This window comes from Corapipo altera, unplaced genomic scaffold, assembly GCF_003945725.1.
Source record: "Corapipo altera isolate COAL_440 unplaced genomic scaffold, ASM394572v1 61411, whole genome shotgun sequence".
Classification (NCBI taxonomy): domain Eukaryota; kingdom Metazoa; phylum Chordata; class Aves; order Passeriformes; family Pipridae; genus Corapipo; species Corapipo altera.
This window is the reverse complement of record NW_020884875.1, coordinates 14,103,412-14,117,998: the sequence shown is the minus strand read 5'-3', so window position 1 is coordinate 14,117,998 and position 14,587 is coordinate 14,103,412. Positions and strand designations below refer to the sequence as shown.

Genomic DNA, 14,587 nt, shown 5'->3' with positions numbered 1-14,587 from the left:
TGTTTGGTTTTGGGGTTTTTTGTGGGTTTTTTTTTTTGTTTGTAGTTTGTTGGATTTTTTTTAAGGTATGCACAGATGTTCACCTAAACAGTTCTTTTCTTTCCTTCTCCCTGTCCCTCTTCCCACTGGAGGCTGAAGACTCCCTGAAAGCACGAGCCACAGGAGGGCGCAAATGCCAGCACTGCCATCGCGTGCCCAATGGCAGCACTGCAGCTGTACTTACGAAGATACAATTCACCCTTGAAAAGAGTGTAAATTTATCCTCTGGTGCTACATCTGAAATTAATTAGTCTTCCTTCCATTAAAAGCAATGCAAATTAAAAAGGCAGTGAAACAGCAGTAGCCAATTGTAAATTGCCACATTTATCAATGTGATGGAGCTGTAATATGAAACATTTCAATTTTGTGTTAATTTGGAAGCATGCCTTGAGCTCTGGGGTTTAGGTTTGCCCCTCTCCCCTCCCCCCCCAGGACAGAGTACATTAGAGTTAAAGTCATAAGGCTATTAAATTCAAGTCTATGTTATTAAAAGTTGCTATGGGTGAATACATATGCCCATATGAACAAACCAAATAAACTGTCAAAGCCTGTGCATCATACTATTTCTGGTTTCATTTGCCAAAGACAGGCACCCGTTCACTTTAACCAGAAAGACACATGGTCATTCAATGGAGAAAAGACTTCAAAATGTTTCTGAAAATAACCTACTTGAGAAGCAGTATTTTACAAATGTAAAACTCAAAGAAAAGCGAGGTGGGGTAGGGTTCAGAGCTCATCAGACCTGCTGCTGTAGAGCACTGCCAGGGTTGCAGCTAGCAGCAGGCTCCCTGCACAGGTCAAAAAAATCCTGCTTTTGTCAGAGGCACAGCTTCCCAGTTCCAGCTGAATGGGAAACTCTAGATTTTGGTTCCCCAGAGAGCTGAGCATAACCCTTTTCATAAAGCTCTGAGATGAGCCTGGGATGCTGCAGACCAGGAAGCACCAGGTACCAAAAAGGGAAGCAAAATCCCGTTTCTCAGATATCATCAACCTTTCCTTCCTGCAAGCTGTTGGTGGCATATGTAGTTGCAGATGAGAAAGCCAGAAGAAGCTTATGTTTCATTCTGTGGTTGAGTGAAGTAGTTTGAAAAGACCAGTTACAAACTATGCACATGGCACCTGTACTATAGCCAATATAAAATTATAGGGCCAGTGTCATATAATTGCCTACTTTTTTTTTTTAAACAGGAAACTATTTAACACCAAACATAAAAATAAATACGTAAATAAAAAAATAGAAGAAGGAAAGAAAGAAAAAAAAAAAAGAAAGAAGGTCTGTGGCTGCACTGACTCTATCCAACTTGAAGCAGACCAGGTCAGCAGATATGAATAGATCCTAAATATCTAGAATATCAGGAGAGTGAGGCATGTCAAAAAACCAAATCCCTCAGTGGGAGGTCTGAGCCACAAACAAGAGACAGAGTTCCTACCTCTTGCTCTTCACTGATAAGAGACATCAGAATTTAGCATTGAGATTTAACATGGGTCTATGACACATCAGATAAACAGCAAATGCTTCTGGTGATACATACAGTGCATTTACAAAACACAAATCCAACCCTCAAAGACAAAATCTAGATTATTAAGTTTTGGACTGTACCACTCTCCTGATATTTGACTTTGTTCTCTTACCTTGGATGACGTGATGTTTTTGACCTCCTCATCAGTAGCAGTTTGTGTAACAGTGATGTCAGGATTGCTGCAGCTGATCACTCGGCTCTGCAGGAGTTTACTTCCAACAGACATTGCGGAAGTGCGTCCAAATGTGTAATAACGAGACTCGGTCGAAATGGTACTGCTGCCTGCACCTGCCCAGAGGGAGATGTTTGAATTAAGACTAAAGGACATATATGTTAGACAAACATGAGATTCAAGCCAGTTTTGCTCAGTGCTGTTATAGCATTTTGGAAAGATGAAAGCTCCTGAAAATCCCACCACCAACTGCTTCATTAACATATTACACAGGCATTGAATGACACGGTGCAGATATCGCAGTTGACAGCTCACAGGGTGATTGCACAAGTAGTAACAAAAGATTAATATGGCTACCTGAGCAGCAGCACTATTACAATAGCTCTTTCTTCCCTTCAGATCCTTTTAATTTGCTGTAGATTAAGACAATATTCACAGGCCTAAACACAAAATACCGCCTTCAACATACCACCTTCAACTTTACATGCAAAGTGTCCAAGGAGGCAGAGAGCACTGCCATCAAGAATTTCACTAATGATTATCTAATTTTCAGTTTCACTATGGACCTTATTTTCCCAGGATAAAGAATTTCCAAGTGTATGCAAGCTCAGAGATTTTAGCACATCCTAACATCAGCCTAACTGTCCCTCAAGGGGGATTTAAATGAATACTTGCAAGAGAAAAAGGCGTACATATCTTTAGCTCCCACGGCACAGCTGCTTGATGGTAAGTCATTTAACATATACCAATTGATTAAATGAATCCTGTAGGCTTTAGGACAATGACTGCAGCAGAATAACAGAGTGGTTGAGGTTGGAAGGGCCCTCTGAAGACCATCTGGTCCAAATCCTCTGCTCTAGCAAGGTCACCTTCAGTCAGCTGCCCAGACCATGTCTAAACTGCTTTCTGCTATCTCCAAGATGAGAGACTTGGGCAACCTCTCTGGGCAACCTGTGCCAGTGCTCAGACATCCTCACAGGAAAGAAGTGCTTCCTCATGTTCACTGTGTTTCGGTGTGTGCCCATTGCCTCTGATCTTGTCACTAGGTGTCACTGGAAACAGCCACGTTCTGTCTTTTTTGCACTCTCCCTTCAGCATCTTGTGTAAGCTGAAGATCCTTCCTGACCATTCTCCTCTCCAGGCTGAACAGTCCCAGCTCTCTTAGCCTTTCTCCATTGAAGAGACACTCCAGTCCCTTTGTCACCTTTGTCGCCCTTGGCTGGTCTCTGTCCAACGTGATCATGTGTCTCTTGTACTGGGGAGTCCAGAACTGTACACAGCACCCTAGGTACGGCCTCAGCAGGGCTGAGAAGAGGAGAAGGATCATCTGTCTCAAGCAGCTGGCCAGCATACAGCATTTTATCCTCTCATGACATCCTTAATACAATGGAGAAATTGGTTGAGCTTGGCCCTATACCACTTGGCAGTAAGTTAGTTTGCACAGAAAGTAATTTACCGATGAATTGAAATATTAAGGTCATTTTAATTTATGAAGGAAATTCCTCTAGAGAAAGCTTCAGTTTAGGCAACATCTCTTGCTTTCATCTTCATTAAGCTACAACATTGCCTGAAGCTGTGGAGTTTTCTCACCTCAACCCTGTATCTTAAATGAACAACTGAGAGATGGAGACTATGAGCGGCAAGTCCATGTTGCTCTTTGCAGCGCTGATATTCCTGAGCTACCTCTGAGAAAAATGATACATCAGAACAGTGCAGTGCTTAAACAGTATGCAGTTAGGGTCTGAGAAGTTGTTGCTATCTTATAGATCAGTTCCTTAGGTCCTCCTCTTACAATTATCATGCTGAATAGCATGTATCAAGAAAAAAGAAAACTTTTGCAACCCTTGCACCAATAATACCTGGTTTGACCACTTCCCTTTGAGGTTCTGGCAGACGAAATATGTAGTACACATAAGATGCCAGGAGGCAATTCCTCCCATGCTGATCTTTGCTCAGCTCTTTGCTGTTGTGAAGACTGTTCACTATTGCAACCACAGATTCAAAAGCAAACTGTGAGAAGTTGGCTGCGAAACAAAGACAAGAATTAGTGTCAGCACTGAAGGCTATAATGTAATTAGGTGAGGGCATTCTTTGCAGCAACAACTAATCCTATAAGCTTCAATTCAATCCTTTAAAAATTCAGAGCTCTGGACAGTAAGTGCTATACTTGACCAGACCCAAAGTCTACATAGGCCAATAAATACTCTTCAGCAGATCCACTGACTTTCAACACAATCACTGCTATTCTGTCACTCTGTGCTACATAAAAGCAGATTCTAACTGTTAATCATAATTTCTAGCAGCCTTCACACATTTCCTAAAAACTACCTACCTGAAGAACATTAAGACTCATTATTCTCCAGCCGACAAATACAAGGCAGCAAGCTTTTGCACAAATATTGTAGTAGATGACAAGCATTGATTACCAAAATAAGATAGGAAACAAACTGCAGCACTGTCTCCAAGTATGCCTCCTCTCCAGAGTTAACGTATGTGATAGGTAACTGGCACCCTCAGTAACAGAAAAATCAGTGTGCACTACTATAGCCTCTGTTTTTGTGCTCATTCAACACTCTCTAAAGATATTCGGACAGAAGATATGGTGCAGACAGCAAGTGTCAGCTGTACGATAATGATTTTGCTTGCAAAACAACTGAATTCCACACAAAGTTGAACTGCAACCACTTTCTGATCTGTATTTTCAGGTAAGTAAACTACTACAGTTTAATGTATCTCCCAGTCAGAGTCTGAGAGTCTTATATGTAGGGGAAAAGGAGAGAAGGCAGGAACTCAGCTAAACCTGATTAAATTGTGCAGCGAAACTGTGTCTTGAGAAGCACAACTCTTTCTGCAGTGGACCACCCCAAATATTAAATCTGAGCCTGGATATTTAGCAATCATTTCCCCCACATTTCTAGATTGCTTGCACTGCCACTTGAAGGCCATGAACCAGTAAATACCTGTCTGGCCAGCTATAACCATGGGCTGCACAGCCAGCTGGAAAAGTTTATCTAGTACCAAATGCAAAAACAAGACAAGAGGTTCAAGGCGTGAAGAATTCAAACAAATAATGCTGAGTTTCAACTCATGTTCCAGTGAAGCCTCTGTAATCTTCTGATCCATCAGTCGAATGGGGAATGTCACTTGACTTTCCAGAGAATGGCACAAAGTGAAGAACTTCTCCAGGTGGTTGTCCTGCAAATACAGCGCACTCACAGTTCACAAAGTTGATACAGTTCAGGCTACTGGTAGCTAAGCAAAGCCTTATTGTACCATCTGATGGGTGAAAGAAAAGATTTTCAACCTGGCTTTCAGTGGTGGCTGCTCTTTGTGATCAATTTGTAAAGCAGCTGTCACAGCCTTTTGTTTGCTCCTTTTCATCTGGCTCAACTGCAGACTGTGGTTAGATCAACTTAAAGGCAGAAAAGTTAAAGCCCTTACTAAAGTAATTGCTTCATTTATCGAAAAGACTGTTCCTTCTATCAGATAAAACTCTGTCATCATACGTCTATAGTCCCCCTGCAACTCACATCTAAGTTCCAGTTGCATATAATTTATGTGCCCTATGAGTATGCCCTACTTGTATGTATTTAAAAAGCATGCTGCAAAGAGGTGATGAACCTGCATCAGACACAAGGCTCTAGCAGACAGGACTAGGTATCGGGATTAACTAGAATGTCATGATGGGTAAGAGACACTGAAAAGGAGCAGAAATAAAATAAGGCTGCTCTGCCTCAAACCAGTATTTCAATGAGATGGGTAAAGATCCAATGTCCTGAATGACCAGAATCATTGAGTTCTCATCCAGAACTAAGCTTGTGTTACCACACGACATGGCTTTCACAAGTGAGCTGCATGCTGGCAGTGTAGAACCTGTCCATGGAGGTCCATGGAGGCAGGGAGGTGCTCTGTCTCTGGAGATGTGGACACAGTATCTGAACTAGCCTTGTAGAATAGAAGACACAGACTGAAGAAACTGGCACTGTGCCCTGCCAATGTCTTTCAAACACAGCTTAAGCTCTCAGTCCTGCTGAGCTGAGAGGACACCAGGATCCCCTATTGTTTGATGTGACTTGCTGCTGAGAGTGCTCATTTGTTCACTTCTATCAATAGATTTCACAGAATCACAGAATTTGCTGAGTTGGAAGGGACCCCTAAGGATTATCAAGTCCAACCTTTAGCCCTGCATCAGACCATCCCCCAAGAATCACACCATATGCCTGAGAGTATCATCCAAACACTTCTCAAACTCTGTCAGGCTTGGTGCTGTGACCATGCCTCTGGGGAGCCTGTTCCAGTGCCCAACCACCCTCTGGGTGAAGAACCTCTTTCTGATATCCAATCTATAGCTTCCCTGACACAACTTCAGGCCATTCCCTGGCGTCCTTTCTCTGGTCACCACAGAGAAGAGATCAGCGCCTGCTCCTCCTCTTCCCCTCATGAGGAAGTTGGAGACTGCTATGAGGTCTCCCCTCAGTCTCCTCTTCTCCAAGCTGAACAGACCAAGTGACCTCAGCCTTCCTCTCAAGGCCCTTCACCATCTCTGTTGTCCTCCTTTGGACATTCTCTAATAGCTCAATATCTTTCTTACATTATGGTGCCCCAAACTGCACACAATATCCAAGGTGAGGCCGCCTCAGTGCAGAGCAGAGCGAGACAATCCCCTCCTTTGACCAGCTGGTGATGCTTTGCCTGATGCCTCCCAGGACAGGGTTGGCCCTCCTGGCTGCCAGGGCACTGCTGACTCAGATTCAACTTGCCACTGACCAGGACCCCCAGGTCCCTTTCCATGGCACTGCTTTCCAGCATCTCATTCCCCAGTCGGTATGCATGCCTCATCCCATGTGCAGAATCCAGCACTTTCCCCTGTTTAACTTCATATGGTTGGTGATTGCCCAGTCCTTTAATTTGTCTTGGTCTCTCTGCAGGGCCTCCTTGCCTTCAAGGGAGTCAACAGCTCCTCCCAGTTTTGTGTCATCTCTAAACTTGCTTAGTATCTCTTTCATTTCACCAAAGGATTTCATTCACCAAGGATATCCGGTTATTTCCAAAGCTCTTAGGTTTTTTTTAAACCTGTGTGAGCTTAAACATCTTCATTTCATAAACCTACAAAGTTGGCCTAGGATATTTGAATTTTCTGTGAAATGAAACTACAGCTATGTGTTGCTTCTGATAGATTACCTGAGTATGAACAGACGAAACAGCTTGCACTTCAACAATGAAAACACCTTTGTGTCCTTCAACCCACTTAATAGGTGGTGTCTGAGATGGCATTTTCTGTGATGGAAAAGAAATATGGGAGTCATCTTCCTTTTAATGAAACAGAAAGTCTGTTTACATGGGGTTCTTTAGTCTATTCACACTATTCACTTCACTTTAGATGTCCAAATTCAGTGCCACACAGAGGTCCACAGCTAGGCATCACCTTGTTCTGATACAGTAGTTGCAGAGAAGTTGATGCATTGATCAGGGAAATTTTGAGAATTTTAGCGGGATGCCTAGCACAGACTGTGTGAACATACATCTTCTGATAGGATATTTTTAAGGCTAAAATTTCCCAGTTAACGCACTGCCAAAGGCACTCCATGGTGCAATTTAAACCCTCTGGACAGTTTCCTACTTGCTATCTTTTCTCAGAGGGCACAGTTTTCTCCTCCAGTAGCAACACCTGATTCCCTCTCCCACACAGCCACAAAGAAACCTGAGCAAATCATGCTTATGTGGAAGAAATCAAATTATTGACTTGACACTCTCTAAACAAATGTATCCCTGATTATACAATTTACGAGAATTTGCTTGAATAACTAACTTTAAAAAAAATATAACAACATAAAATAATAACACCAGTGACAATAATAACAACAACATTTTTCTCCAGACTTTCCTCCTTTTAAAGGACAAACAGCAGGCATTGCCTACAAGCAGACAGCAATGTTAGTTTGTAAAACACTTACATTAGGAAAATATTATCTTTTAATAATTTTGTTTGTTACCTCAGGAGAGTGAATTGAATAGTATAATGGCAGCTTATCCAATGCAACAGGAAGACTATAATGTCCAGTTTGAAGACGATCATTTAATAGAATTGGCAGCCACTGAAACAAATGAAGAGAAAACACAGCAATATTCAGCATGATATATGATAAGAGCTATTTATCTAATTTGTTAGGTACAGTCAACAAAACAACAAATGAGATATTGACCCAAGTTTCACTGCTCTAACGTATTCCACAGTAATTTCTTTGTATTTTAAATTCACTGATAGCTACTGCGCAAAAATGTTAAAAACTGCTTTACAAACCATCTCTTTTGAAGAAAACAAACACAGAGCTTCTCATGTGTGACATATATTTTTCTAATAAATCCTACCAGAAGGATTTAGCAGAGTTCATGCTTTTATATAAAAATTTGTGTATCTTGAATACACTGATCCTTGGTTTTGAAGCAAAGCAACAGATTTGAAGCTTTGCTTATCATTAATTGAACATCTTCAGTGTGGTCACTATGAGGATTAAAGCCAGATTGACTTATCATTCATATTCATATGACCCTGCATTCATATTTGGATGCATTTAATTTTTGTCGTAGTCAAGCCTGAAAGAGGCTGTGCATTTGAATATCACAGGGAAGAAACATTTTGTATTTAGGTTAACAGAAACTTGAAAATTAAGTCCTCGCCTATGTCAAGCCTTGCTCCTGAACTACAAATTAATTCATTTCTTAACAATTCCACTGACACTGGTGGGACTATAACTGTCCAAAAAATAAAGCCAATTTGAAAGGATTTTCAGTACTGGGATTAAAAAAACCCCAAAGCCAACAACAACCAAACAAAATCCACAAACACAAAAAACACCCAAACCTCATTGTGGGAACACATGGAAAGCGCTTCTCTGGCCCTACAGCTCAGTTGCTGACCACAGCCCTAGGACATTTTCACATCTGAAGTATTACCATCTTCTATGCTTTCCTTTTATATTCTCTCCAGTCAGAAATATTGATCGATAAAGAAAAAGGTCAAAGAGACTATGCTATAATATGTACTTCTAAACCTAAAACATGCTAGTCTCAACATGAAGATAAAGAATGCAAAGGAATTACATTTTAGTTTTTAGATTCTTTCTGGGGTTTTAATTTTTATGTGGATAAAAGACAATTTAGAACAGAAATTATGCACCGTATGAAACCTCATTAGAGTATTCTATTAGCTATTGCCTCATGTATGAACATAACAGTAATAAATGTAATTGCATATGTTTTAAGGTTTTTTTTTTTGCAGTAAATGGAATCTAACAGAATTAGATTATATGCTATAAAGCATTGTTGTCGCAAATGTTTCAGTACATGCTTCAGTTGAATCAGGTGAATTCATTAAGTTCAAAGACATTTAACATTGTAAAATTACAGGACGAGGATATAATCTAGCTCAGGTTGCATCTAGTTTCTATGAATTCACATTAAGACCTTCCATTTGCTTTGATGTATTGCCGTAACCAGAAAGAGAATAAATGACAGAATTCCTCACAAGCAAAGAGTCTGTTTGCATGGGATGTAGATATGCACACACACATACGCACACTTATGCATCACATGGAACTTACTGAGTATCCTAGGAGGGTTTCCACAGATGCTCCTTGCTTTGGTTGGCAGCTGATGTGATAAAATGTGAACAATAGATGGTGTTTCTCTGTGAGTTTTGCTGGTAGCTTAATTTTCACTTCTTCGTAAAAGTCAGGGGACCTGTTTAAAAAAAATGCGAAGCATGTTTCCTATGTAAGCATGAGACGGAACAAGAGGCAAATTTGAATCAGGAAGAAAATAGATAGTATCAGCTGGACTGTTTTAGTTTCACCCCCATCTCTATACTTTCAAAAACATTCAATCTTAATTTTGGATTCCAGAATTACTGCTGTGCAAATCCTAAATCCCAAGTTCACATTAATGAGAATGAGAACAATGTCCCATCAGCTGTTTTAGATCTGTGAATTCATTGAAGTGAATTATGTTAAAAGTTGTACTGCTTTCTGCTCCTGCTCATTAATCTTCTTATTAAGAATATTCTCAGCTACTGAAAAGCTTCAAACAAAAAAAGCCATGGTTGCTTATGCAAATGCATATAGCAAATCTAATTAGATATGATAAATCACATAAAATGTAACTGTTTAAAATGGATTAGTAACAGCATTCCTTGATGAACTATGTAGGCTAACAGTTATGTAAAGAGATAATGATTAATACTTCTCAAGTCCTAGGAATAGTAACAACACTTACTTATTATGATATGTGATAGCCGTGTATATTTCTTGGACAAATTCTGGACCTGAAGATTTCCCAAAAATTACCTACATTATGAAGAAAAGAAAGTAACAGCAATCAGAACTAAAGCATTTAATCACCATCATCTTCCATAAATTTTAAGACGGTATCTGAAGACTTAAAATGACTCCTCAATTTTATCTTAGTTCACTAGCACAAATGTCTTATTACCAAGCACCTTCCCCACACACCATTCAGGGTAAAACACCAGAAAAATGGAGCAGAGTTATCTTCAGAGTCATTGACTCCCTCACATCATTCTCCACTCATGCACTAAAAAGTTAGAAATTGCAGGAAAAAAGTTATGGTAAGCCACTTATACATTGTCACACTGCCTTTAACTAAGTGTTAAAATTTAAAGTATAATTTTTTAAAGTTTTGTTTTTCAGCTGTAGTCTGTTTATTTAGGGTGAGATACATGTCATCTTGCCTTACAGGTCTAAAGTTCCTTTACAATCAGTGAGGAGAAGCAGGCATTTCTGGTGCTAGATTTGCTTCCCTCATTTCAGACTCAGGCCCATGGTAAGGTCCTGGAACCCAGCAACTCTAAAGGGAGCCCTGAGACATGAGCTTATACAAGAATCTCTGTACAGTGCGAATCCATATGTATTGAGATGAAGCTCACAGTGGAGAGGGAAGCCAGATGAACTGTGTCTGTCCCAAGCATTTGTTAAAAACCTAATCATAGCATGGGCAGAATCTAAGGAAACTAATAATGGAGTATTGTGTAAAAGGTGTGACACTCAAAGGCACAGCTCCAGCTCTGGAAGAAGTGTGGCTTGGGAAAACACTGATTTCAGTTCCACGGTCACGTGGAGTAAGGCTGTGAAGCAACATCAGCAGACTGATAAAGGCTGGTTGGGTGATAGTCCTTGGTCCAACAAATTGTTGGACCTCAAAGTAATATTTCCACTCATTTTTTCCTTCTCTAACACATAAAATCACAGAAGACTTTTTTCTCAATGTCATTCTCAAATAGTCAACAGCACTGTCAGAAAATGTCCCCAAAAATTCAGGCTGAAGAGACATCTGGGTTTAAACACTTAAAATTGAAGATCTCCAGCTTGGTAAATTTGAACGGAGGATGTTACAATAAGAGATGTTGCATAACCTAAACACAGACAGTACTGCCTGCTCTGCTAGTAGCGTACACATATGCCTTCAAACAGTGTGTTTCAAACATGGAAAACTCTACCTACACTGCATGATTGCGCACCTATTCTTAAAAGGTCTCTGAAGCTCTGTGAATTTTACCACTGGAGTTTCCAACAGAATATTGATGCAATATGATGTCAAAAGGTAAGACAATTTATCTAAGAAAGAGAGGCCTCTGGTTCCACTAGAATGACAAGTTTTTCTTGTTGTGGGTAAGGAGTACAGCCCTGCTTTCTGATGAGAATGGAAAGCTTCACAAGCTCTCTGATGTTAGGTTTCTAGGGTCCCACTAGAAACTGTGGTGAATGATGATTCCTCTCTTCAGAGGTTCCTCAGGAATGCATGTAAACAAAAGTCTGCTAAGAAATGTCAGCACTTATTACCGGCATTGCACAGGAAGGCTCTTCACCACACATAAACTGTATCTTGATGGTAATGTTTCTTGCAGAAGCCAGGCGGTTAGCAAAATTCAGCCTCTGAGGGTAAACATACAGGAGATTTCTGAAAGAAAGATAAGGAAGAATAGAATGGGTAAATGACAGGCATTTCTGTTTGAAAATTAAGTGCACAAACTAGCATCTTGCTGACTTCTCTCCCTGCCCTTCAATTCTACCTACATAGTGAGAGATTTGCCAGAATTTCATTTCAAAAGTTCACAAGGAAAAGCTAACTTCTTGCTGTGACACACAGAACATCCTATATTTAAGATTTCTCATGCAGTAAGCTATGTCTTTGAGAAGGCAGTCTTCCTCTCTGCCTCTTTTTTTTATTTTTTAACATGTAATTCCCTGTTACAAATGAACTATTGTATTTGCTTCATGTAATGAAAAGTAGGAACCTCTCGAGAAAGCAGCTCCTTTCTGAGATGTGAATAATCAGATTTTGGAAGGGGGAAGGAATCACTCAGAGGTGATAAAAACAAGGAAAACAACAACCGAAGTTCATACATTTGTAGCTTATAGCAAAAAAAAAGGCAAATATTTCTAGATTATACAATCAAAAAGCAGTATCGATGAACCTGAGTAAATACAAATAAGAAGTTTTGAACTGTAATTCCATAAACTTCCTTTTTTAAGTAATGTATATGAATAATGCTTTGAAACACAGCATACTTTGCTCTTTACTAGCTTCTGTACATGAATACATCACTACACTTCAAATTTCTGTGAGGAATTTGGCAGCATAGTCAGTCTTCCAAGTTCAAAACCCAACAATTCTAGTAGAAGAGTCAAAATGCTAATAGAAAGATTTTTCTCCAGTAAAGTTTATGGCAAATATGGGATTTCAGGTAAGTCGGGATTACACATACATTCTGGAATCATGATTATGTCTATTTAGTGTCTTGTTTTCCCAGTCTGGTATAGGGTTTTCACTGTTTATCCTCCAAGTGTTAGGAATAAGACTAGTGTTGGTGGAAGCATGCTGGCTTTCAGTGAGAAACAATGAGGACCTCTCATGGGTTTTCATGCTTACTCTTTGTTTGTGACAGTCAGAAGCTGCACACAGAATCACTCTGTTCTTATCCCAGACATCTCCTCAGCACTATTGTCAGCTGACAAGGGTGAGCAGCTTTGGAGAATACTGCCCTTAAATCAGACAGTCCATTTTCCATTTATTGTATCCCAAGACCTGGAAAACTCTTGTTGATTCTCCTTATTGCAATGTGTCACAACAGATACTACACAGTCCAAGTTACTTCTTTTAACCAACATACCTTATATGGTCCATGGCATGCCTTAGCAAAAAAAATAGCATATAACTTGCCTTTCCCTTCCTTCAGAATGGTACTCCTGCCTGTCACACTAATGCACTTTCTTCCTTACCATCTTAAGTGCAATTTCTGCTTTGCCAAACTCTCTCCAATATGATGTTAAGGAAAGCTAAGTGAAAGAGAGAAATATATCGGTAACCTCCACTGAATTATACTCGGGGGAATGACATATTAAATGAAGGATATTGTCAATATTATATCTGCCAGAGGTGAAGAAATACATGTAGGGGAGGCTGAATAATCCAGGCATTGCTTCATTAATCTGCAGCCTGGGACAAGATGTCACAAATCCATATAATGTACCTGAGCACTGGATTTTACCTTTAGACGTGGCTTGAGATTAAAGATATGTAAAAACATAGAGAGCTCTCTGCTGACTACACAACCAAGGAAGCATTATTCCAGTAAGTACTCTACTGAAAAGCTAAAGCTGGTGCCATTTATGCTCAAGCAGTTTTAAAGATTTTGCTTACATGTGTATTAAACACATCAGCACTGAAGAAGAATAGAGATAAATGCTGACTGGATATCCTGAAGAGATGAAAGTGATGGCTGACTTCTAAAGCAGAAAGGTGAGCAGATGATCAAAAGAAGTCCCCTGACACAGGCATGAATTGTAGACCTACTGCTGACCACTGCCTAAGTCCTACTGCCTGCCAGCATCCATAAACTCCAAAAGCCTGAGAAGAAGCAAAGACAAGGAGCATTTCACATGGCAGTTAGCAGGGGCATTGGGGCAGCAAATACTGCTGTCTTTTAAATAACAGGACAGCTAGGATACCCATAAGGATGTAGTGAGCTCCAGGAGGCATTGTGTTTCCCTTAAGGTTCTTCGCTGAGCAGAAATATTCAAACAACATGCCACAGAAATTACTTTTGTTCAGTGTGATTAAATTTCTCCCCTCACTCCCCATACAGAAAGTGCAGAGCTCTACCTCCAGATACAGTTAGATGTGCTTAAAAGGCAAAAGAGCCATTCGGGGGTCAGCATGAGTCTACAAAAGCCATGGCAGAGTACTCAACATCACTGAGAACAGAGTCCCAAAGGCCAACAGAGTCCTGGGTGAGACATAGATCCAGACACTTCTCTGGGTTGGAGACTGACCCAGCAGATGTATGATAGAGAAGAGGCTATTTCAGGATCAGTTACTTGCAGAGAAAGCTAAGGGCCCACCCAGCCTCATACAGGACACCATGCAGCAATTCTCATTCAAATTTGCTGACCTTCCTACACTTTCATGGGACTTAGCAGTGATTTGATCACTTCCTATGGGCAAAGCAATGCAGACCTATCTTCTACCAAAATAAAATCTATTCAGAGTTTCAAGTCTGTGAATATTCCTGTGAATATTCTGTGAATATTCTTCGAATATTCCTATTTGTAAATATTGCTTGTTCATACGTGTGACATAACAAAATCCTTCCCCTCGCTAGATTACACCTTGTTTGAGGTATCAACAAGCGCATCTCAAACTTCCAATGAATAGTAGGCATGTTCATTGATGACTGTGACAAGAATTCCATACATAGCAAAATACAACATATGTGCAAGTAGTCCCTATTGAAACAAACCAGAAATGTCCTGCAGGTGAACAATGATGGATGGGTTAACAG

General features: G+C 40.2%; 1 protein-coding gene across 5 annotated transcripts in view; it reads right to left on the bottom strand.

Annotated features, from left to right (window-relative positions):
- The window catches only part of DOCK8 (dedicator of cytokinesis 8), an 88,143-nt gene that overhangs the window by 35,157 nt on the left and 38,399 nt on the right, over positions 1–14,587 (bottom strand). For all 5 annotated transcript variants that reach the window (XM_027635058.1, XM_027635059.1, XM_027635060.1 and 2 more), the window contains 8 exons: positions 11,586–11,703; positions 10,003–10,073; positions 9,333–9,471; positions 7,725–7,826; positions 6,913–7,008; positions 4,692–4,926; positions 3,591–3,755; positions 1,672–1,847 (listed from right to left, as the gene is read on the bottom strand). In XM_027635058.1, coding sequence (XP_027490859.1) covers positions 1,672–1,847; positions 3,591–3,755; positions 4,692–4,926; positions 6,913–7,008; positions 7,725–7,826; positions 9,333–9,471; positions 10,003–10,073; positions 11,586–11,703 — 1,102 coding nt within the window. The remainder of the gene's footprint in view (positions 1–1,671; positions 1,848–3,590; positions 3,756–4,691; positions 4,927–6,912; positions 7,009–7,724; positions 7,827–9,332; positions 9,472–10,002; positions 10,074–11,585; positions 11,704–14,587) is intronic.